Source organism: Mixophyes fleayi, chromosome 3, assembly GCF_038048845.1.
Source record: "Mixophyes fleayi isolate aMixFle1 chromosome 3, aMixFle1.hap1, whole genome shotgun sequence".
NCBI classification, from domain to species: Eukaryota; Metazoa; Chordata; class Amphibia; order Anura; family Limnodynastidae; genus Mixophyes; species Mixophyes fleayi.
Genome location: NC_134404.1, coordinates 203,165,095 through 203,190,887, shown reverse-complemented (window position 1 = coordinate 203,190,887; position 25,793 = coordinate 203,165,095). Strand labels below are relative to the sequence as shown.

At 38.6% G+C, this 25,793-nt stretch overlaps 1 protein-coding gene across 1 annotated transcript in view; it reads left to right on the top strand.

Moving 5' to 3' along the window:
- The window catches only part of TRDN (triadin), a 535,205-nt gene that overhangs the window by 56,169 nt on the left and 453,243 nt on the right, over positions 1–25,793 (top strand). Inside the window, exons 4-6 of the mRNA XM_075200931.1 lie at positions 2,190–2,321; positions 5,685–5,714; positions 11,020–11,049. Coding sequence (XP_075057032.1) covers positions 2,190–2,321; positions 5,685–5,714; positions 11,020–11,049 — 192 coding nt within the window. The remainder of the gene's footprint in view (positions 1–2,189; positions 2,322–5,684; positions 5,715–11,019; positions 11,050–25,793) is intronic.

Sequence of the window (25,793 nt, the reverse complement as noted above, 5' to 3'; positions counted from 1 at the left end):
ATCATATGTTATTCTACTCGCTTGATATCCAATGTGGTCTAGTGAGTATATACCCCTGAGGGGTTAAGAAGATTGTTTCATCACGTGGTGTCTTCTAAGTATAAAAAGCACGGGTATTTTGAGGGACATTAATACCCAATGTTTTGGATTATACAGGCTGTGCTATGTCTGTTTTTCTCTTCCCTTTATATATCCCACTGATGTATACATATGGAATGGACTAATTGAGGAAGAGGACTTTTTCTCATTTCATCGTGGAATCATGTTTTCTTTCTCTATGTAGACTTAAAGAACAGGAGTCCATTTTTAGAAAGCATTTGAACTATTAGCTATCACCATTTAGCGCCGTCTTCCCTTTATTCTGTTTGGATGTATTATTTATTTTTGTTGTTCAAAGCCTATTAAGGAGCACAATAGGGGAGCTTCTATGATCTTATAGGCAGTGGCGGAACTACCGTCACTGCAGGGATGTAGCCGCTACTGGGCTTGGAGTTGCGGGGGAACTGATAATAATGTTCTACCCTCCAGATGCTCCTCCGTAGAGTTGATCTTGGGCCTCTTCTTAACATGCGAGAGTCCCAAACCTGTGCATGTTCAGAGGAGACCTCTGCTCTTTTGACAGCAGGGTAGAGAACTTGTTTCTGGGCTCAGCAATGCCCCTGCTTATAGGTGATATACGATGTCAGTTACCTTTATTTTATGTTATGAGAATTTATACAAGTATATTTGTGAATATTAGATTTTCAGTTTTTTAAAGTTCTACTGGGAACTGCATTCTCATTTTTTTCAAATCCCCTGTGTTTTATGGTCAATTGTGCACTTGGTGCCATATTTAGGTAAAAGTTTGTCAGTTTTACTGTAAATTGTGTGTCATCAATTAGAATATATGCTATTAAGCATTACAATCAAAATGGAAAAATATAATATATTTCAATGTTTATGGAAACTGAGAATGTGCATCTTGCTTGTTTGTTGCCTGTTCCCATTGACTGGAATGCAGACTTTTCATTCACTTTTTGGCATGTTTAGTACAACACTGCAGTTAGAAGTGGTGGTAAACAGTCTGGCGAATCTACAAGAGTTGACATATATTACCTATGTGTCTCCATGAACCTCCCCTTTTTACGCAATTTATTTAAACATGGTGTGCTAAATCTGTGGGAAAATATTAGTTGTATTTATCTTTCAAAATGAAACAAACAAATTATTTTTCTGTTGTATAACTTTATGACTTAAATAAACCCATTATAAATTTAAATGTAGCCAGTCTTAAAAAATGGGTTCATTTTTCTGCAATTGGAATAAAAATGATATTATAGATTGAATATCATGTGTATAATGTTTGCACACTCTTAAGCAAGCTTAGGCAACCTTGGTTACCCAGCGGTTGTAGAACTTCAAAGACTAGCATGCCCTGCCAGACAAAAACTATCACTGATGCTTGGATTTTTAGTTCCACAATAGCTTGAGAGCCATAGCTTCTATATATAATTCATTTGTATCTAGCACAGCGGATTCTGCTTCTATTCTTTCCACTTAGTTACAGATTGAATTAACTGGTACTAAATTAAGTTGATGCAAAAACCCTTTATTCAAACTAGTGCAGGTACATTTAGTTGAGAAATAAGTGTGAAAGAGGGCGCAGAGAGCAGAGCACAGTTCCAAGTATAGAACATAATGGTGGCACGCATGACCATGTCATTTAATCCAGTTATTTATATTGTAACCATAAAGCATACATGTAGAACTACATTGTTTTGTTTCCCTATGTACTTCTACATAATAGGAACATGATTAATATATCTGTACATTAAAATATGACACGTAGGCAGTTTACCTGAACTGATGCTGTGTACTCCTGTAAATCATTGTCATGAGTTATCCCAACTCAGTCTGGAATTGAAAGTACTGGCAGAAGTTGTCTTTACTTTTCTCCTTTTACATCGAGTACTGTTAACACTTTTCCCTGCCAAGATAGAGATACGGTCATTTCAATGTTTATAGATGGCTGTGTATACAGTGTTTCTAATGAACATTTATACCTAAAAGCCATATGTACATCCCAATAACATGAATGATTAAACCTAACAAAATAATACAGATACATTTGCGCAAGTAATGTTCCGGATGTATGTCAGGACTCGGTTAATTTTTTTCACTTTTCTTTTTGTTTTCAAATATGTGCTCAGGAGGTTCACTTGAAAAGCTCAGGAATAACCCAGTGAAAATCATACATGATGCTGTGGACGACACCACTGACTGGATATATTCCATAGTTTCTACGGTATCGGACTTCATATCGCTTGATGATGACCGTAAAGGTATTTGTAATATACACTACAGCAATTAATTTTTCACATACAGGGCGAGGATGGACAATCCTACCTATTTGTTGTGTTATTTATACATCCATGTACTGTGATTCCATAGAACTGTGAATACTTTGGTCATAGTTCAGTGTGTGCTTTATTTACATGAAACTGAGCATGCACTTCTAAATCAGCCATAAAAGCAGCCAGTATGCAACAACACATATATATGTACAAGAATATCAGGCAAAGCATGCACAACCTTTGACCCTGGTCTTACCGTTTGCTGATGCTCCTAAGATATAATTATAAATTGCACGAGATGGCAACCTTATTGGCTAAAAAAGTTCAAAAGTTTATGGGATCATTTTAAGTTTTCCGACACAACCTTCATCAAGCTTTACAGAAAGATGCTTGTCTGTCAGGTTATCAGGAGAGGGAAGAATCCACTTGAATAGGTTCGGAGGGGTAAATACAAAATTATGCATTGTTAAAACAAGTGTTGCTTCTGTTCCTTTTTGTGACAACCATGCAATTAGAAAGAATCACTTTTTCATCCTAATTCCTTTGATAATATATGCCTTATAAAACGCTTTGTACTTGCTGGTACAGATTGAATTTAAAATACACCTGGAAATTTCATTATTGCAGATTTATATTATGACAGATGTGTGTACTAGCTACAATGCAATGAGCATGCTTTATCCTACACCATGTTTGAGCTCTCCTCCAGCTTACCAGTATTAGCATATCTCTAATTAAACAAACTATTTTTGTAAACTCTTTGTATGCTTATCATTGTTTAGACTGGATGGCTGATTGTGTTAGTTGTTCAGCTGATTAAATGCAATAACAAAAATGCCTGCTAAATCTAAATAATCCTGAATAAATACTTTTCTATACTGGATAGATTTTCCAGCAGTTTTAGTCTATCAATTAAAATGGTATAATTTAGAAATTGGTGGCTGAGAGTTGAATTATACAGCTGTTAGTGCAGATAGAACACTGGGTTTACGGGTATGGGAATTTTTCAATTGAAGTCAGAGAGTTTATAGTGAGTGTTTCACTGCAGGTAAACTTGTCAAACTAATTGAATGAGTAACTAAATTAATTGTGTTAGTGCAGACAAGAGATCAATTTCTGTGGATAACTCAAGGAAGAGCTTTTATAATTGATCTATTATCAACTGAACATCAACATTGCCATTCCATGCGGTTCAGCCCGAGTTGCCATTCCATGCCGTTCAGCCCGAGATGCCACTCTGAGGCTTTTCACAGTGCCGTCTGCTCTGAGGCTTCTCACAGTGCCATCTGCCCTGAGGCTTCTCACAGTGCCATCTGCCCTGAGGCTTCTCACAGTGCCGTCTGCCCTTAGGCTTCTCATAGTACCGTCTGCTCTGAAGCCTCTTTCCAAGTTGCCCGCCTGATCTGAAGCATCTTTCCAAGTCACCCTCCCAGCCCGGGCCTCTTTCCATGTCGCCCAACCAGCACGTGCCTCCTTCCAAGTCATCCTCCCAGCCCGGCCGTCTCCTGACAAGGGTGTCCTGCCGGAGTCCCCAGAGACGTGTGTTCAACCCAAGCTGACCAAGTCTTGTGTTAAACCAAATTCATCTCCTGTTCCAGACTTGCGACCACCAATGGGGCTATCCAGCAATTTAATACTCTTATAAAATTTTTCTATATCCTATTTTTCATCAGTACCTGACCTGCTAGATACCTAACAAAAGCAAGTGTATTACCTGTTATCCAACTTTACAGGAAATGCTCCGGAATGGGCAAGCCTCTTTGAGATGCTTTTTCTGATGCAGTGATCAAAGAATTTGCTCCAGCACTTTTCAATCGTACTCCCAGCATGTCTTCTATGCCCTCTTCATTGTCTCCAGTTGCCCAAGCCTTGGAGTTGTCTTCATGTTCTATTCAATTTGAACAACCCTGTGTCCCTAAAAAGACTCATAAAAATAAAGATGAGAAGAAAAAGAAGAAGTTGTCGTCTTCTGGGTCTCAACTCTCTTCTTGCGTAGTTTCTTTACCTTCCTCAGATTTCTCTGCTACATGCCAAATTTTGGACTGTGACTCTGACTTTTTTTAATAGGGTCTTGGTAATTTGGATGCCTGAAATCGGCTCTTAAAGGTGGAGTACTGTCACGATCTGAATCCTGCAGCTCCATTCTGCCAGGAACTATGTTGGAGCTGTGATAAATTGATAATGATGAGGTGAATGTCATGGACAGTGTTTTTAAATGTGTTTTAGTATATTTTAGTCACGGTACTCCAAATTACGAAGATATTTTGGAAAAAAACTAAACCGGAAAATACCAAGTCACAATCATTCAAAGACCTGTGCAAAGATGGCATGGTCTATATTCATGTGGTTTATCTGTATGTGACAGATGACTACTATGCTTTTATACAAATATCTAAAAATCCCTATATATACAACTATGTTGCTATTGTTCACAACCCCCAGACTGACCATTAAAATGATCACACAATCCACCAGATGGCACACAGAAGCACTTAATTTCACATAGTGACACATTGGGGGGAATTCAATTGACTGCGTTACTTGTGAAAGTAACGTGGCCAATGCACTATTACTGTTACTATGGTAATAGTGCGCATTATTACCGTTAGTATGGTTATTTAAACACTGATTTTTGCTCGTAGCTCTGAGAGCCACAAGCAGAAATCCGTGTTAAAATTACCATACTAATGGTATTAGTGCGCGGGATGCGTTTCACGAGTAACGCGGCCATTGTTGTTCTGCCACATAAATCATTCTTAATAATAACACTTTAGGCAGATCCTTGTAAATAAATGTATTGGTGAGCTCTGTGCAACCCATTGTGTCACTGACCAACTCCATAGTTTTTTTCTTCATATTTCTATTTTAAATCCAAGGGTGAGAGCAGATGACAAGCAGTAATGTGCTAATACATTTCATTTGAACTAAGACTAAAAAAAATCACATACTTTTTTTTTGTTATAAATTTTCTTCCTACTGATTGCGACTACATAGGGCAACATGTAATGCATTTGTGTGAATGAACGCTATGAGCCATGTGCAGATGTGAAATTACATGTTGTATGCTGCAGTGCTCATGAGCATGGCCATATGTAGCAGGTACCATTGTTTACCAGTTTTGTGAGCTAACTGATATGATTTAGTGTTCTCAAATACAGAATGTTTTTTATTAACAGTGCGTTGTGCAATGCATGCAAAGCTTAACACTTTACATAATAAGCAATTGTAAATACCTGTGGGAATTATGTGCAACATATTCTCTGTTAAAAATATACATCCATAATGTTTAGATCCCAAATGTAGCAATGTCCAAAATTGTGTCTTACTTAGCCTTCTTCTATTCTGATTTAGGACATGCAGAGCCTCCAGTGAAAAAGATAGGTTGGTTATTTTTTTAATTCAATGTTTTTATCGTTACTTTGACATGTTCAAGGTTAGTTATACAAACTTTAAAAATGCACCCTACCAATATTTGGAAAAGTCCATAAAGTTGTCATAAGCTAGTGACGTAATGAGCACTAAGTATATTGAGCTCTCATGTCTTGCTTTCCCAAAATAAAACAAATCAACATATATGGCACTGCAATATATCCAATACATGGGAAAATTTTAATTTGTTACATATAGACAGTACAAGTTTCCTGAATTTGTTTTACAGGAATCTCACAACACTACTCTTTGTTGTTGGGACCCCGATAATACTGCATAACATTTTGAAAATTTACAAACCAAACTAAATTCATGCATATTTCCTTTACGAATATTGAACGAGAATAATTTAAATAATAAATATTTTGCAAAATCCCACTCATTTAACACAATTTGACTACATCTGTCTAGTTCAAATATAGTAAAATCAGCAGATCTAACTAAGAAAGCATGCACAAATTAATTTTAAACATGGTAATGGAACACTGACTGAATGCTGGGGCTTTCAATTATATTCATGTTTCATCATACATCTACTCATACAATTAATATCAGTAATGGCACTTGCCAAATGATCTCTTATCAAGAATGAATGTTATTTTTTACTTAGAAGAGATTACAAAGGATAGCAGCTGAGTGATAAATGATGGCTAATAAAGATTATATCTTAAGCATGAAAGATGCTGACAATACACTAATGAATGATTTCAATCATCGGGTAACACAGAAGTAATGAATCAAAGACAAAAGGAAGAAGCATCAATGCGTTTAAATGGTTATATATATATTTGGCACTGCATACAACCCACATATAATTTTTTTTAATGTTTTTGTATATTTTGTCACAACACAAAGTTTGCTAACATGCATGGATCTAACTAGAATCCTTTTCTGAAGTGTATATAGAGATATAGGCATGCTAATTGTAGCGCAGTATATAACATATTTAAATGCACTTTCAGTGCTAGAAATACCCTTTTAACTTTTAGGTGAATTGCATCAAGTAAAATGGTGTCTGCCACTAACTGTAACCATTAACCGTGTATTTTATCAATGAGAGATATTCTAAAAGTCAACCTATTTAAATATTGAATGGAAAATAGGGAAGTCACCTTAAGTTGAAGCCCAAGCCTTTGGGTGGAGCAAGATGTCTTCTATGTAAGCCCTGCCTTTTCTTTCTGCCCAATCAGAAATAAGCATGATTATGCACAATTGACAAAGGGTGTTGATTCTTGTGCCTTCATTTCTTTGATCAGTTCCCAGGAAAATAGCCATGCTGTTCTAAACAATTAATGCTAAAGACTATAAGAACAGAGTTCACCCATGATCCTAAAGTCAAAGTGCACAGTATTACCTATATGTTTAATGATCAGCCACACCGCACACAGAATTCCCACAGGCAAGTGGCAGAGGATTAGGAGGGGGTTAAAGAACTTTTCACTTAGCTTTGAGAGAGTTAATATCTGGGCATTCAGAAGAAAGGGCAGATTAATACAAAGTAAATAACTGTGAGCTAAGTTGGGATCTGGGTCATAATAGATAGGATCCACAAGAGTGGAACACTGGTAAGAGTGACTGAACGTATAAAAGCCCTGCCCTTCCTAGCTTAGTCCTTAACAAATAATAAGGCGTCCTTCTTTACTTCATTGATTAGCAAGCAGCTGACCCCACATGTGTCCTCCTAGCTACATTAATATCCACTAATAATTAGGTGAAGAGGTGTACATCTTAAAGTTACCAAGCCTAGGCTTTGCTCAGGGTTGTAATCTGTAGTATTGCCCTTAAGTGTGAATATACTACTTTGACAAACTCTACAAAAAGATATGGTAGGAGAGGAGATTAGTTGTGTGAAATGAGAAATGACAATCATTGTGGCATTGACTATCTAGAAAAACATGTCACTGGAGACAATGCTTTATGCCTTTACACAGTGTTTAGGGGAGTGGACTTAAGATTCTTCTTAAAGTGAAATGACCTGTTCTGTGAAGAAAGAATATTATCCTGTTCTCCAATAATAGTCATTTCCTCATGCCAAATTTCACTCACTCCACTCCATTCTACCCACCTTTACATACACTCTCCAATCCACCTTTAATTAATTCTCTCCAGTAACTGAAGACGAAGTCTCTGCACTAATCTTATCATCTCACCCTACAACCTGTCCACTCAAACCAATTTGCTCCCAACAACTCAGCTTCCTCTCCTCCATTGCATGCCTACCTCTAACTTTCCTCTTCAACCTGTCTCTCTCCACTGGCACATAACCATCCTCCTTTAAACATGCGCTCATCTCACCTATTCTAAAGAAACCATCTCTTGATCCAGCCTCTCTTTCCAACTACTGCCCTATTTCTCTCCTCCCCTTTGCCTCCAAACTACTTGAGCAATTAGTGTACAAACGCCAGTCTCACTTTCTCTCCTCTCATTCCATTCTCGACTCTCTGCATTCAGGCTTCCGCCCTCAACATTCCACTGAAACTGCTCTCACAAAAGTGACCAATGATTTACTTACTGCAAAATCTAATGGTAATTTTTCCATACTCATTGATACTTTTGATACTGTTGATCACCCTCATGTCCTATACACCGGTCACTCTATTGGCCTTCCTGATGCAATCCTTTCCTGGTTCAATTCCTATCTATCAAACTGCTCCTTTAGTGTTTCTACCTCTGGCACATCCTTCCCTCCACTCCCACTATCTGTTGGGGTCCCACAAGGCTCTGTTCTTGTCCCTTTATTTTTTCATTGTACACCTTTTCTCTTGGGGCACTAATTCGATCATTCGGCCTTCAATACCACTTCTATGCTGATGACACCCAAATCTATATCTCTTCCTCTGATCTCTCTCCTTCTATACTATATTGTGTAACCAACTGTCTTTCTGCTATCTCCACATGGATGTCCCAAAACTACCTAAAGCTCAACATGTCCAAAACAGAACTTATTATCTTCCCTTCTGCCAGAGTCACCACCTGCCCTCACTGTCAATAACACCACAATTTCCTCAATCTCCCAAGCCCACTGCCTTGGTATCACACTTGACTCCACCCTCTGCTTTATTCCTCACACCCAGACTCTCTCCCAGTACTGTCGACTCCACCTTAAAAACATTGCTAGAATACGCACTTTTCTTATTCAACATGCTACCAAAACTCTTATCCATTCTCATCATCTCCCGTCTTAACTATTGCAACCTCTTGCTATCTGGCATTCCTGACAACCATAAAGCCAGACTTCAATCCATCCTAAATGATGCTGAAAGACTGATCTTCCTCTCTCACCACTCCACATCTGCTGCACAACTTTGCAAATCTCTGCACTGTCTCCCTATGTCTTCCAGAAGCAAATTCAAATTACTCACCCTTACCTAAAAACCCCTCAACAACAACACCCCTGCATACATCTCAAATCTCATATCAAAATACTCTCCCTCCCGCACACTTAGATCTACCTCTGACTTGCGCCTTGTCTCGTTTCTGATAACCACCTCTTACTCCCAGCTACAAGACTTCTCCTGTCCTGCTCCCCACTTATGGAATTCCCAACCACGCTCAATTAGACTTGCCCACAGACTTCAAATCTTTAGATGCTCTTTGAAAACCCATCTCTTTTTAGAGTTGACCTTATCCTCGATAACATTATTCACACTAATGCACCCTCACATATATGCCAATCTCCACTCTGAGCCACACTTGCTCCTCTTGTTTCAGCTGTGCCCTAATCCCCTAAGAATGTAAGCTCTCTAATAAACAGTGTCCTTCATAGCCTATTTTTTCATGTCTCCATTCATTTTGTCTGCCTTGTCTATTTTTTTACGTATGTACTGTTTTATGTATGTCCTTGTCTTCCCTACTGTACAGCGCTGTGGAGCACTGTGGTGCCTTATAAATCTACGATAATAATAATAATCATAGTAATGGTGTAGAGCATGTCTAGATAGAAGAGGCTTCTAAATTAAATTTCTGGGCTGTGAGCTCCCATCAAACCTCATGTCTGCCAGTTTCAGTTACTCAGATCCTTAACAGAGGACTGTACTTAATATAATGCAAGAGTAATTGCCCCGTTGCACTGGAAAATGCCACCATCTCCATTTATATTAAGGAACATAAGATAAATAGACGGTGTCACCTTCTGAGTATTATAATCAATTACGTTCATTAATTCCAGGGCAGATTGGCTGTTGTGATATTCTATTTTTCACCTCAGTGATACAGAGATGACAATTACTCCAAGCGAGAGATTTCCAGTTATACTTTCTAGGCTCATGAGTAGAGATGAGTGAAATATTCAAAACTGTTTCATGGAATATTTGCTTCATTCCTGAAATAGCTGGAAAATTTTGTTTGTTTCTCCAGTGGGATTTGTCATTAATTGTCCCATGCAGAATTTCTCCTATAACTTTTTTTCTATCCATACTGGAAACCTTTCCACAGAGCAAAATGAATTCATCATACTTTTTCCAGCTGTATTTATAGACTATGTTTTTTGTCCTCAATCCATATTTGCAAATACAGCGTGGAAAGTCCATTTGCTGGAAACACAACAAAATTTGCTTGGCACAAAATCTTGCTGCAACTTCCCTCAACTCTACCCATGAGTTTCCAAGTCGGTGACGGCTCCTGAAGATGTGACATTTTATATTCGTGCCTAGTATTCTGACATACTGAGAGTTATGGATGCTGTGACCTGTTACATTGAGGCTTTCAGAATGATAGACAGCAGTATTAACTGCTACATATATCCAGGTTACTTCAGGATCCAAATTATAAAACCCAACATGTATTTTTTCTTGTTATATACCAGTAATTGAAGTCATTGAAGTCCAATAGTGCGAAGATTTTCTACAATTTGCTATTTGTGTAGTTCTCCACTGATCACCCAAAATGAATGAAATACATCTGGATTGTCCATTGCATGGGGTGCAGTGGTTACAAGGCCTGGAAATGAGGTGGTCCTTTAGCCACGGCACTCTTTACATTGGTGGTACTTCTGTCACTGCCTGCACCCTGTATCATAGCAGACCAAGCAAAGTGAAACCAAAAGAAGGCTTCACTGCCTGTGCCCAGACCCCCCTGTATACTCAGAACAGCAGAGTGGGGTGCTGTGGAAGGGGGGCTGCATTGTCAGGCCTTCCTCCAAATTTTGCTATGGGGCACGGCCATGTAGTGTTCTACCTCTGAATAAAATAATGAGTGAAGCATGGATATTTTAAACTTTGCTATTTTTGTAATTAATGTTCTTGTATATTCATTTTAGGTGTGGTACAGCCAATAACACATAGAAAAGGTAAGGTTCTTAATTTATTACATTACTGGGAAATAGCATATTTCACAATTTTGCAGTGTGTTGCTTAAATGATGATAATGCTTAACTACTTTGCACATCTAAGTAATTATTGCATTGTTTTAGGACAGGTTGTTCTTTCTATTTTGATTTCCATTACCTATAATACTTGAGACTTTTCTGGAAAAAAATATTCTGTAGATTTGAACAACATTCATAAAATATACTAAATGATATAAATAACTCTTTTCTTTACACAAATTGCTCTTGACATAACCATTCTTATTAATAGTGATTACAGGAAGCAAAGCTTGGGACTCTTGTCTGTGTGTAAGACAACATTACAGAACACCAGCAATTATTTCCTTTTCACTTCTTTCTGTTTTTCAGATCTTTTTGGATAATGAGTTTCCAGATAAAATAATCACTTTTTTTTTATCTAGTGACAGTAACACACATGTTACAGCACCATAATTGCTCTAACCGTAAGGCACGGTTGATTATGTAAGGAGCCTATGATGATGTCACAGGGCTTTGTTCTGATATTGAAGGCTGACACCAAAGGAATAAGCACAGCATTCTGTAGAGAATACTATTGTACATCAAACTTATATATGTTTCCTAACCATTTCACTGGGACAAGATAATTTAATAGCTGATAAGAGAAATATGCAACCAGCAGAATCTGCAGAACATAAGAGATATGTCCTGGTGGATGAAGATCACCCCACAGAGAAAAAAAGTCTACCATATAAAGTACGCTAAGGGGATTATTTAGATGTGGGTACATATGACATATGTGCTCAGAACATATGTAGGGGAAAGAGGTTAAAAGGCATATTTTGACATATATATATATATATATATATATATATATATATATATATATATATATATATATATATATTTATATATATATTAGGGTCAGACACCGCTCAAGATATGTCAAGCTTCAAAATAGTACCATTTGCTTCATGTGTACAAATATCTAAACTGGGTGGGGTACATTTTTCCTTTTAGAATAATGGTGATGATACATGCACTGACGTAAAACCGATTAGTATAAGGACGACAAGAAGAAAATATAGACTTACCATATAACAGACAGAGAACATTCCCCACACGCTTCATTCCCGGCAAATTGCGAATTACGTCACTTGCAATGGGCAGAGTGAGAGTGCCGGTTTTAAGGTGGCAATGGGCGGATCTGCCGCCTGGATTATAGTATACAGGCAGTGGGTCCGCCCATTACCACCTTTAAACCGGTACTCTCACTCTGGCCATTGTAAGTGAACTCATTTGCACTGGAGACATTTTATACAGTTGCAATTTACATCTGCTGGGAATGAAGCGTGTGGTTAATCCTTGTCACCCTTATATTAATCGCAATTTTTACGTTGGTGTAAGTATTGTTGCCATTATTCTAGCTGGAAGTATTACTACCTCGTCTAAACTTACATCCCACAATAGTGTAGAGATAGCACAGAGATATGGCTTGACAGTGTTCGTAGTAAATACTAAAGTTACCTTACCCTATTTGTAGACAATATAATAATATAAATAATTGCAATTAAACAAGAGAGAACAGTTTATTGACAGTGCTATTAATAAATGTAAAAATGAAATTAAATGCAAATTGAAAATACAAAATAAATGAAATACATACATTTGTTGTTTACCCATTATTCAATGGGAATTTTCCCTGCAATAGTCCAATTGGAAATATCAGTTAAGTAATGTAAATAGATGACCGTTACTTCATATATTATAGTTGCTAATAAGTACTATCAACTGGAGAGGTCAATCCTCAATCAGCCAGTCAGAAGTGGCTAGATAATGCTTATCTTGCACAAAAAACAGACCTATGTCCAACTCTAAATGATCCCCTAAATGTGTAATAAACTATACTTTTTTTAGTTTCTTTGAGCTTTAGGTTTTGTTTTACATCCCAACATAGGGATACACAAAATGAGTGATTAGAGGAGCAGAGAAGAGTGTAAGGCTATACAATGTGTATTGCAGTTTATTGCAATAATTGTAAAATGATAAATCAATTTTCCATTTCAAGCATAACAATTTATTTGCTTCTAACTTGAAATTCATCACAGAACATTCATGGAACATTATGTATTTTATTGTTGCTATTTTTTGAAATTGGCATGACTCACTAAAAGTGAAAATTGATGAAATCAAGGAAAACAAAAGTTTTCTGAAAAAGATGTCCAAGCCACCATATTCTCCTCTGGCAAGAGTGCTGTGTTTGCCTACTATAGTGACTTGAGTGTTTAGCGGATCTCACTTAACATAGTTTAGTCTTTATAAGTAAGCTAGGTCAAGAAGTTGGTGACTCGGCAGTCCCCTGTTGTGTCTTGCAGTCAGATGAGCCTTGCTCAGGTTGTGAAAGTCCCTCCCCTGTGAATTTTACTTATATGATAATGAGAAATTTAACGTGGGAGTAGCTTTTGCCAATTTAATGGGGCTGGAGATCTCCTTGGGCTGTTCAGTGACCAGTCAAGTCACTGACAGCTGAAAAATAAAATTTGTATTTTGTTTTGGGTTACATTATTCCACCCTAAACAATTTTGTTATGTTTTGGGTAGAATTAGCCTTTAAGAAATCCTATTTGATATACCCATATTAACCATGAAACTATCTGAGTGGCAGGTGTAATGCCATTTAGACTTATTTCTTATTTGTAGATACTTTTGAAACATTTTATTTTCTGTGTATTCTGTGTGAATATTGTAGATTGTTCACCATTAAATTAGTGCAGAATATAAAGTCCTTAAGCTCAATTCAAACGAAGTAGATAGTAAACCACCTTGTTCTAAACCATACTTGCCCACTTTTCTTTTTTTTAACTTTGGGAGATGTGGAAGGCGACATGGCTGGAGGGCTAAAGGGGACAGGTCACGGGCAATCACGTCAGTTTGTCCTCCCCATGATAGTCATCATCTTGTTGTTGGGGCGGGGTCAAAATAATGCAATTCCCTGCAAACCGCATCATTGAGGCTCATACTTCACTAGGAAGTGGGCAGGATGCAGGAGAAATGTCTGCTTTCCTAGGAGTCCTGGAGACCTACCCAGAATTTTGGAGTCTCCTGGAAATTCCAGGAGAGTTGGCAAGTATGTTCTAAAGGAGCTAACCTTTACCCCAGGCTTGTGGAAGTGGAGAAAGCAACTGCAGTAAGCAGTGAATATGTAGCAAGAACAAATTAGCAATGTCCTTATGATGCCAAGCAGACAAGTTATTGCATGATGTTTATCATATTAGTATCAACATTATCGTTTATTTACAAGGCACCACAAAACTGTGCAGCACAGGAAAGGGTTAAAAATCATACACAAAGCAATTGCACATAAAAACAGAACAAGTACATGCGAGGTTGATGAAGGAGCTGCAGACTTGATACAAAAGGTAGAAAAGATCCTGCCTGTCATAGCTTACAGTCTAGTGATATGCACAGTGAGTGTTCTGAAAGCCACTATAATAAATAGCCCTATTTATTTATATATTTTTAATTTGCAGTAGCAAATTCTGAAGCTCTCAGTATTCTAGAACAATTATTACAGAACTGGGACATCTATTTTTACAATCGTGTTAATCAATTTTAATGGTTATACAGTAATTTATTATGTATATTAATTATACCACAAAATACTTTTGTTAGAAACAGAACACGTGATGGGATCACTCTGTTTAATGGTGGAATATAATACATAATCTGGTCATTAGTAAAGCAGACTTCTTTACTTCCACAGATTGTACATATGGGAACTCATTTACAAAATACTCTTTGCACTGTGTTTATGTTTGCACAGATGCACCTAGATTTCTTCTGAAGCACACAGAATTATGGAGCAAGATAATAGCATTTACGGAGAAGCAGCAATTTGCACAGCATGATGGGATTTGGTTGGAGAAGAGGGAATCCCTGCAATGTGCAGAGTAGGTGCACTAATGAGCCTAGTTTTGCAGAGCAGAACAAAAGCGAGATTTCATTATACAGAGTAAGATTATTGAAAGGAGAGAAATGGGTGCAGAGCACATATGTAGGGGTCTTCCTTGCTGTGCATAGGAGCACATAGAAAACCTCCCAACAGTGCCGGTTTTGGCAGAACATTCCAATACGTGGGCAAGGGTAGTGACGGGACTTAACCAAAAGTGGGTGGACTTTATCCAAATTTGTGCAGTTGTAGGCAGGGTTGGGTCAGAATGGGGAAGGGCTTTATTTTGTCCTGAGTTCATGATTCTAAACATTGGGAGCAATGCAATTTACAAGATGTGATTTTTGCACAAGCTCCGAAATGGTGATGATCGGATTCATTCTACACTTTTTAATGGGACACAGTTTGTGCCCTCTAGTTACACTTCAGTAGAGAAGGACATCTCTAAATGTACAATAAAGATTCACATACAGAAAAATTGTATATGATAATAAATTAAGCTAAATGTTAGAAAAAATATCATAAATGTTTAATTTAATGAAAGGGTAGTTCTGAAGTGATAGGCTCATTTCTGGTTTGTGAAGCCATCTCTGAGTGGCAACAGTAGTCATTTTACCGGTGCTTGTAATACCGACACCAGGTATAACAACCAAATAATTACGATTGCAGTATTTCTGATTTATATAGAAAATTTCTACTTCCTATAATGAAGACACAGCAGATGACCATTAACACTTTTTCACGGCTGGTATACGTTCCGGTAGTAGAAACTGCCAGTGCTTCAAACTGACGTCACTTCTAATGCAGACACTGATACTTTCATTTTTAAAGCGGTAAAGCCAGGACTCGCTGCCTCCAGAAAATTATCCAGGGGTTAGGATTAGGGTCATGCCATTGTCGCTTTAAAAACAAAAACAAAACAAAACACTGTCTACATTAGAAGTGACGTCAATTTGAAACGCTATTGAAATGTATAGCAGCCGTGCAAAAGTGTTATCGGTGATGTGCTGTGTCTTCATTTTAGTAAGTAGGCATTTTTTATATATTGGAAATACTGTAATCGGAATTATTTGGTCGTTATACCTGGTGTCAGTATTCCAAGCATTGGTATAATGAACTCAACCACTGAGTATAGGCATTTCCCTTGATACGCAATGGGCGTACCAGTGCACAACAAAGATATTTTGCTCGTCAAGTGTGCTTCTCAAATAAAGTTCATGGACTGTTACATTTGTTACTTAAAACTGAAACACAGGAAGCAAATTCTTTCTTTTCCAGGGCATTAATTGGGGGAGGATTATAGTTAAGGCTCAGGACGCCATCATCAGTTCAGCAAGTTCAATGTTTAAGTAAATATTTTGGAAAAATTAGTGTTCTTTTATCAAGGTATAACAAAGCAAGCGAAAAGGGCTTCTATAAATGACTGCAGTTATTAGAAGATTGCGTCAACATTGGTTAAAAAGGCACATAACTAAGCCCAATACTAATTACCAAGGTGAGGATTAAAAACCACAACTGGTACAATAATTAAATACCTGGGGGTAATGTATCAAGCTCCGATTTTGAAAATCCAGCGATTTTCTAGGGAGAGTTAAAACTCGCTGATGTATGAACCTGAGATTTCATGTAAAATTGCCAGAGATGTGTTTCTGTCAAAATCGGTATTTATGAAATCGATAGAGATCAAACTTCCAACTGTTTGCCACTCCAGCTATACAAGTCTCAAATGTATGGAGTTGAGATTAAGCAAACTCTCCTGGGTTTGCTTTATAAATCGCTAAATACAACACGCTGCTTTCTAGCTGCGAGATTAATAAACACATCACTGTTACACTGTCCTGTCTATGCAGCCGCAGGTCCCTGCGGTTATCAAAAGTTTAAAAACAGATAAATGTTCAAAAAAAAAAAAAAATCTTGGGGTCCCGCCATCTGCCCACTATTAACCTTATCAGCTCCAGTGCTGCCAGCCTACTGCTGGTTGCGTAAAAATAGGGGAAAAATTGCATGGGGTCCCCCCGATTTTCACTCAATCGCACTAGGCAAACCAGCCGGGGTGGTGGCACTATAGCAGGGGAACACATGGCAGGGGTCCCCCTGCCATAATGACAACCAACCCTATGCTGTTCAGTACTGGACTGGATTCCCTAGGGAGTGGGGTCCGTCGACAAAAGCGAGCGGGCCCCCTCTCTAGGAATAACCAGCCCAGTGCTGAAAGCCCTAGGGCTCTTCCTACCCCCGTGGTCTGTGGGTAGTAGGGTAATAGCAGCAAAAATAATGTAAAAAAAACAAACAGGTGCCATTTTGTTTTGAAGGACTACAAGTCCCAACCATGCCAGGGTGCCCTAAACAGTCTGGGCATGCTGATGCTTGTATAACTACAAGCATCAGCATACCCATTACAGCCAGGTCATGCTGGCACTTGGAGAACCACAAGTGCCAACATTCACTGACACCCATGGCTGACTAAGACCTGTAGTACCACAAAACAAAATGTTAAATAAGCCACAACTCCCTGTTTGAAACCACAACATTTTAATAAAAATAATAAAACCCCAATAAAAACACTAAACACCCTCATTCATACCACATATATTTATTAAAAATAAGAAAACCCCAATTAGATTTCTTCTTTTTTTGTCAGCAGCTTTTTATTCAGAAATGCTTGTAAACCATGTTCCAAAACAATTTGTAATTCCAATAGTCCCTGCAATGTCCAAAAGAATTTGTGGCTATCATTGTCTTCTGAATCAATTTTAGGAGACAGTCCTGGCGCTTGCTGGATGTTCTTAGGCGCCCTGAATCCTTCTTCACAAGTATTGAACTTCTCTCCTTGTAGTTCTTGATGAGCTGATATATGGTTTATTTAGGTGCAATCTTACTAACAGCAATATATTTGCCTATGAAGCCCTTTTTGTGCAAAGCAATGATGACTACATGTATTTCCTTGCAGGTAACCATAGTTAACAAAAAAAGCAACATCGACACTTTTTCAAACCCGCAGTTTAGTAAATATACCCCTTTCAGTCGATAGCATACACTACATATATAACCAAAATAAAATGTCAAAGTACTCTATGGACTCCCTCTATCACATAGCCAGAAATAAAAGCATTAATGAAAAATTGAGCACATTAGAGTTTTCCAGTGAGCTTGTTAGCCCAATGTTTTCCTCTTATGACATTTTCTGTAAGCTCCTTTAAATTGACACAGTAACTGGACAATCATTTGTGGACAACCTGCGTCATAACTTTTAAAGCAGGGTCATGTATTAACTATAAAGCACATGGAGGCGCAGTGTATTTATATATTGGTGTACACCCGCTTTCTGCTTTTGGGAAGCATCTTCATACAACTGATCTAACAGTGCGTGTTGCAAAAGTTAAAACATCACTTCAGAGACCTGCCTACTCTCAGTTTTTGACCATTCCCATTAGAACTTTCCTTTTTATCCTAAAATGCCGCTCAATCAAACCACATTTTGTGTCTTTTTCAAGTCATGAGAATAAGGGTACCTAAATATCTTTATTTATGTGTCACATTTGTACATTGTAATTTTTATTACGCTGGTATTTTTAGACCTAAAAATGAACCTCCCCTTATTATTATTACCAAGATGGTGCAAAGGTATCTCCCATTAAAAGTGTAAGACTATACCTGATTTACATGACCTTTCAAGAAATGTAAAGGTCATTAGTCTTTATTCAGGAGAATAAAGGCTCTAAGGCCTTCTTCATCTTTTGAACCTCAATTATATATGACATCTTGCAATATGAATATATAATTTTTGCATGTGGACATAATAGAAGGCACAGGCCTGCAATTGGCCAGCATTTATTAAAAATATTCCTGGTCCATCTAGCTCCTATCATCAGAAGCAGGAACGTTGCAGACCTGTCATGTTGACAAGCAACACTATGCACTCTCTGATACACACAGGGGGTATAGCAAATAAATAGGCATAAGACATCTAAAAACATCATTTGCATTGTGAGATTGCTTTTGCCATCTCTAGGGAACATAACCAGGAAAAAGTTAGGTGAGAGAGTTGAATGATTTGTCCAAAGGCGTAACTTCTATATTGGCAAGGGGTGCAGTTGGCTACTGGGCACTCAGTTGGGGAAGGGTTCAAAGCCCTATGTGTATATGAGGGATTTTTTAACATTGGGTGGTACATGGAGTCCTTACAAAATTACAAATCTCTAGATACCCCTCTAGATTAATCCTAAAGGATTTTCCACCAAATCAGTATATAATGGAGAAAAATAGAGATTCCATAAACAGAGGTTGTAATTCTTATCAGCTCCAGTGCATAACCTACCCCCCAACACCAGTTGTATTTAGCAGACAGCACTAGCTCATTCGACTGTATAAACCTCATCTGTTGGCTCTATAAAATATTTGCTTTAGTTCCCAACTGTCAGATGGCTCCATCAGCTCAACATGGATAGTTTACGTGTCAGGTTCTAAATCTAATAAAACTAGTCCTAGCCCTTCAATAAATTACATTTAGCCACACTAATAATGTTGTAACTGGATTATTTTTATAGGTAGTACAGATTGAGTAGTTTATCACTATAGAATACAGGCCATTGTTTCAAAATTACTATAGCATACACCAAAAGTGTCAGTAATGGGAAGACAATAATATTTTCCACTACAACATTAAATATTGGAAGTGTGACTGAGCTATTAAAAGCATTCTTTTACCTGCTATATTTTACAACCTCTCTGATTAGTTCATTATTTTTCCACCATAAACTGTGTATCATGTTTTTCTTGCTCCCCTTCATAATATTTAACAAGAGCACTAGCACTCTGACATGAGGTCAGGCAAGAGGCATGCTAAAATGAGGCGGTTTATGAATGCCTACAGCAGAACGAGGGATCTAATAATAAAATGCATGCTCTAAAAAATATATACCTCCTCTCCATAATGTAATAAACTTTACACAAACCGCACAGTTGCCAAGGCAACAAAGATTATCCCAGCAGTTTCTAAATCTTTTTTTTTTCTAAATAGTACTGGCAATATTAGGAATAATTAACAATGTGTCACATTGATGAGGATAAATTGCATATTTTACTCTAGGCATGTAAGTCTTCTTTAAAATGAGATCCTCTTTATCAACTTAGCAATATAATATGATGTGATTACCAGAAAATTAAAGCCATTTGTCATAAAAGATGTGACATATCAAAACACTCGACTTCAAAATGCATTTATACAATCTCCTTTGTTCATACATTCAGCTGAAGTGTTAGGGGATCAACTAAAGATTGTTACGAGGATGACTTGTAATTTTGATCATTGAGAAAAATATAGCGGTGCTATTTACATAATGACACATCCGCCTTGATATTAAAATGAAATTTATTGTCACTTATTTTCTAGTTAGAGAATACGCTGACAAATTCAGGAGAAAAAAAAACAGGTATCTGAGTGATAACACAACATTATCTTTAAAGGGTTATTCCAGCAGCAAGACCTAAATATCTGACCTCTTCAGTTTAGAAAAGTAAAACTAAAATAAAATGTCCATTACTCACTTCAGTTTCATAATCTGTCATCCTCTTTTCTTTAACAAAGCTGTTAAAAAAAAAAGTGTTATCCATGGTGAAAAATGCATTTAGTTGATGCTTTTATATTAATAATCATTATGTACATATTTGCCAACAGCCTCTATATGATTTCAAGCTGTAAGTTACAGATGAGCAAAAACTGTTCTGCTGAATATTGCCCTTATTACGCATTTTGGCGTGGAATTTTGCAAGTTTCTTCAGCTCAATTTGGTCTTAAGTGTTCCTCTTGGCATTTGTTTTATACGGACTACTGCCTTATTATACCCAAACCACACTAAAAAACAGAATTAATTAACTCCATTTTTGCCACAGCTCTATTTATAGGCTACAAATGACCTGAAATGCAGAAGTTACAAATACAGTACAGAACGCCATTCCATACAATCGTGAAACAAAACTGTAACTCAAAAAGAATACTGCTGGAACTTTGCACCTCTGCGAAACAGACTTGTATGCCACTATACTAATACATTTTGTTACAAGTTGAATATTTTATTTTAATTTATTCACACTAGCTTTTTAGTGCATAAAGGTTTACATAGGGCCGTGCACATAATTGTTCAGGAATGGGTTTCCTGTCCATTTGAGCTTAGAATCTAAGTTTGGGCAGCACGGTGGCTAAGTGGATAGCACTTCTGCCTCACAGCGCTGGGGTCATGAGTTCAATTCCCGACCATGGCCTTATCTGTAAGTATGTTCTCCCCATGTTTGCCTAGGTTTCCTCTGGGTGCTCCGGTTTCCTCCCACACTCCAAAAACATACTAGTAGGTTAATTGGCTGCTATCAAAATTTACCCTAGTCTCTCTGTCTGTATGTGTGTGTTAGGGAATTTAGACTGTAAGCTCCAATGGGGCAAGGACTGATGTGAATGAGTTCTCTGTACAGCGCTGCGGAATCAGTGGCGCTATATAAATAGATGATGATGATGATGATGATGAAGTTTTGTTGCCTAGGACACAGTGAGACAAAGTGACTTGTCCAAAGTCAAAAAGTGCTGAAGCTAAGATATGAACAGTGGTCTCCAGCAGGTTTTTCTGTGTTATTGTTGTGTGGTCAGCACCCTTAGTCACTGAGTAGAGGCTTGAAGACATGGCTCATTCAGTGTTATAGTGGGCATCAACTTATTGGTGGTGAGTGTCTCTGACATCATTCTTGGTTGTTATAAAGATTATAAATGGACTGAAAAGCATTATATATACTAAAAGGCTCGGCTGTGTGGGTAAGGAGTCTAGTATGCGCTACAAAACATGGTGTTCTCCACCTAGTGATACTAGAAAAAGTGGTCGTAGTTGTGGAGCACTTTGGATGGCCTTGTTGATTGATGTACGCAAAGGTGTGTTCTCCAGTCTTGTTTTCCGAAGATTAGGTGCTAATGGTTTGGGAAGTGAAATGCTAAGATGTAAAGGGATATATGTGAGTACTGGGAAATTAAAAATGGAATGAATGGTGGGAAATAAAAAATAAAGAATAAAGATTATTTCATTCTAATCCTCGGAAACAACACTTTAGAAGAACATCATCCCAGACATCAATCAAAAGGACCACTCAAAGTGCCCCAAAGCTATGATCAGATCATTATCCACTGAAGACTATTAGAGATGAGCGCACTCGGAATTTGTGAATCCGAGCCCACCCGAACCTTTCCGATCCGAGTCGGATCCGAGACAGATCCGGGTTTGGCGCCAAATGAAAACTTGAAACCGAGGCTCTGAGTCATAATCCCGCTGTCGGATTTCGCGATACTCGGAACCTATAAATTCCCCGCTAGTCGCCGCCATCTTCACTCGGGCATTGATCAGGGTAGAGGGAGGGTGTGTTAGGTCGTCCTCTGTTCTGGTAGATCTCGTGCTGTGCTGTTTAGTTCTGTGCTGTGCTGTGTTCTGCAGTATCAGTCCAGTGGTGCTGTGTGCTGTGCTCTGTCAATTTTGAGTTCAGTGGTGCTGCTGGGTCCTGTGTGCTGTGTCCTGTTCAGTCCAGTGGTGCTGTGTCCCGTGCTCTGTGCTTCTAAGGGCATAGTTATTTCCCCAATATTCCCAAGTGTTTTAAAAATTAAAAAAAAGTTAATAAAAAAAAAATACAAAAAACTAATTAATTTTTTTTAAATTACAACAAAATTTGCCAAACCAATCCTGCAGTATAAGCCCATTGGTACTGCAATATTACCAAGTTCACACATTCAGCAGTAAAAGTCCAGTGGTACTGCTGCAATATTACAAAGTTCACACATTCTGCAGTATCAGTCCAGTGGTGCTGTGTGCTGTGCTCTGTCAATTTTGAGTTCAGTGGTGCTGCTGGGTCCTGTGTGCTGTGTCCTGTTCAGTCCAGTGGTCCTGTGTCCCGTGCTCTGTGCTTCTAAGGGCATAGTTATTTCCCCAATATTCCCAAGTGTTTAAAAAATTAAAAAAAAATTATAAAAAAAAATACAAGCAGTATAAGCCCATTGGTACTGCAATATTACCAAGTTTACACATTCTGCAGTATCTTGTGCTACATATAATGGAGTGCAAAAATTTGGAGGATAAAGTTGGGAAAGATCAAGACCCATAGCCGGATTAAGGGGGGGGCACAGGGGGCATGTGCCCCGGGCCCCCCTCTCCCGAGGGCCCCCCGCCGCTGCGTGCATAACCTCTGATGATTTTTTTTTTTTCTTCCTCTTTTTTTATTTTTTTTAATGGCGGGGGGGGGGGGGTTGGGGGTTGTGGGCGGCCAGGTTCAGTGCTCCCTTTGTTGGTGGGGGGAGCAGGGAAGCAAAAAAAAAAAAAAAAAAGATATACTCACCTGATCGCTGCGCCGGCGTCCCTCCTCCTCCCTCCTCTCTGCACTGTTAACACTGAATGACAGGCGTGATGTCATCAAGGCACGCCTGTCATTCAGTGAGGAGCAGCGCGCAGAGGACCAAGAAGACAGAAGAGAAGAAAGAAGATAAAAGAAAGGTAAGTAAAAAAAAGAAAAGGGAATAACGCAGAAAGGCACAGTATGGAGGAAAAAGGGGTAGAAGAAAGGCATGCTACTGAGGAAAAAGGGGGAGAAGAGAGGCACACTATGGAGGAAAAAGGGGGAGAAGAAAGGCACACTATGGAGGAAAAAAAGGAAGAAGAAAGGCACAGTATGGAGAAAAAAGGGGGAGAAAAGAGGCACAGTAAGGAAAAAGGGGGAGAAGAGAGGCACACTATGGAGGAAAAAGGGGTAGAAGAAAGGCACACTACTGAGGAAAAAGGGGGAGAAGAGAGGCACACTATGGAGGAAAAAGGGGGAGAAGAAAAGCACACCATGTAGGAAAAAGGAGGAGAAGAGAGGCACAGTAAGGAAAAAGGGGGAGAAGAGAGGCACACTACTGAGGAAAAAGGGGTAGAAGAAAGGCACACTACTGAGGAAAAAGGGGGAGAAGAGAGGCACACTATGGAGGAAAAAGGGGGAGAAGAAAAGCACACCATGTAGGAAAAAGGGGGAGAAGAGAGGCACAGTAAGGAAAAAGGGGGAGAAGAGAGGCACACTATGGAGGAAAAAGGGGGAGAAGAAAGGCACACAATGGAGGAAAAAGGGGGAGAAGAGAGGCACACTATTGAGGAAAAAGGGGGAGAAGAGAGGTACAGTATGGAGGAAAAAGGGGGAGAAGAGAGGCACACTATGGAGGAAAAAGGGGGAGAAGAAAGGCACACTATGGAGGAAAAAGGGGAAGAAGAAAGGCACAGTATGGAGAAAAAAGGGGGAGAAGAGAGGCACAGTAAGGAGAAAGGGGGAGAAGAGAGGCACACTATGGAGGAAAAAGGGGTAGAAGAAAGGCACACTACTGAGGAAAAAGGGGGAGAAGAGAGGCATAGTAAGGAAAAAGGGGGAGAAGAGAGGCACACTATGGAGGAAAAAGGGGTAGAAGAAAGGCACACTACTGAGGAAAAAGGGGGAGAAGAGAGGCACAGTAAGGAAAAAGGGGGAGAAGAGAGGCACACTATGGAGGAAAAAGGGGTAGAAGAAAGGCACACTACTGAGGAAAAAGGGGGAGAAGAGAGGCACAGTAAGGAAAAAGGGGGAGAAGAGAGGCACACTATGGAGGAAAAAGGGGTAGAAGAAAGGCACACTACTGAGGAAAAAGGGGGAGAAGAGAGGCACAGTAAGGAAAAAGGGGGAGAAGAGAGGCACACTATGGAGGAAAAAGGGGTAGAAGAAAGGCACACTACTGAGGAAAAAGGGGGAGAAGAGAGGCACAGTAAGGAAAAAGGGGGAGAAGAGAGGCACACTATGGAGGAAAAAGGGGTAGAAGAAAGGCACACTATGGAGGAAAAAAGGGGAGAGAAAGGCACAGTATAAGAAAAAAAGGGTGAGAGACACAGCATGAGGAAAAAGGGGGGGGAGAGAGGCACAATAGTGGGGACAATTATTTAATTTAAGATGGGGTGGCTTGGGCGCTACTGAATATGGGGGTGAGTTTGGGGAGAATGAGGTCCCTTTATTAAATGTGCCTATGAATTATTTAATGGCAGTGACGGTTGCGGGAAATAGGTATATTTCTGAAATGTAAATACTATTAAATTATTGCTGGGGCTGTTTGTATGGAGGGAAATAGGTTTATTTATTAAATGTGAATGCTATTATTTTAATGTTGGGGCTGGAGGAAGGCCTAATTATTAATCATGGGTGGTACTGATTTAACGCCGGGGTGGCTGTCATTTTCTAAATGTACCTATTTTTTTTTCCAAATAGGGCCCCTAACATTCCAGGATCTAGATAAGCCACTAAAGAAACCTGCAGCACAGGTGGTGAAAGTGAGAAGAACAGGTAGGAGAGAGCAGCAACGTCTGTGAAATGTTGTGATTCTAGTGGGACAATCCCAATTTTTGGTGACCGTTCAATGGTGTACACAACAATGCAGGTTTTTTTGTCTGTAGGAGGGTGGCCTGGCCATGCCCAATGATGCATTATCAATGGTATTTTAATTTGCGGTATCATTGCTAGTTTTAATGTGCATTATAAATTTTATTTTTAAAGTGCGTTATCATTGCTAGTTTTAATGTGCATTATAAATTTTATTTTAAAAGTGCGGTATCATTGCTAGTTTTAGCGTGCGGTATCATTGCTAGTTTTAGTGTACGTTATCAATGGTATTTTTAATGTGTGATATCATTGCTAGTTTTAATGTGTGGTGTCAATACCCATTTTAATGTGGTGATTTTTCTTATGCAGACAACCTAAGCGAGCCCTCTGGGAGAGCTGTAAGTGTCATA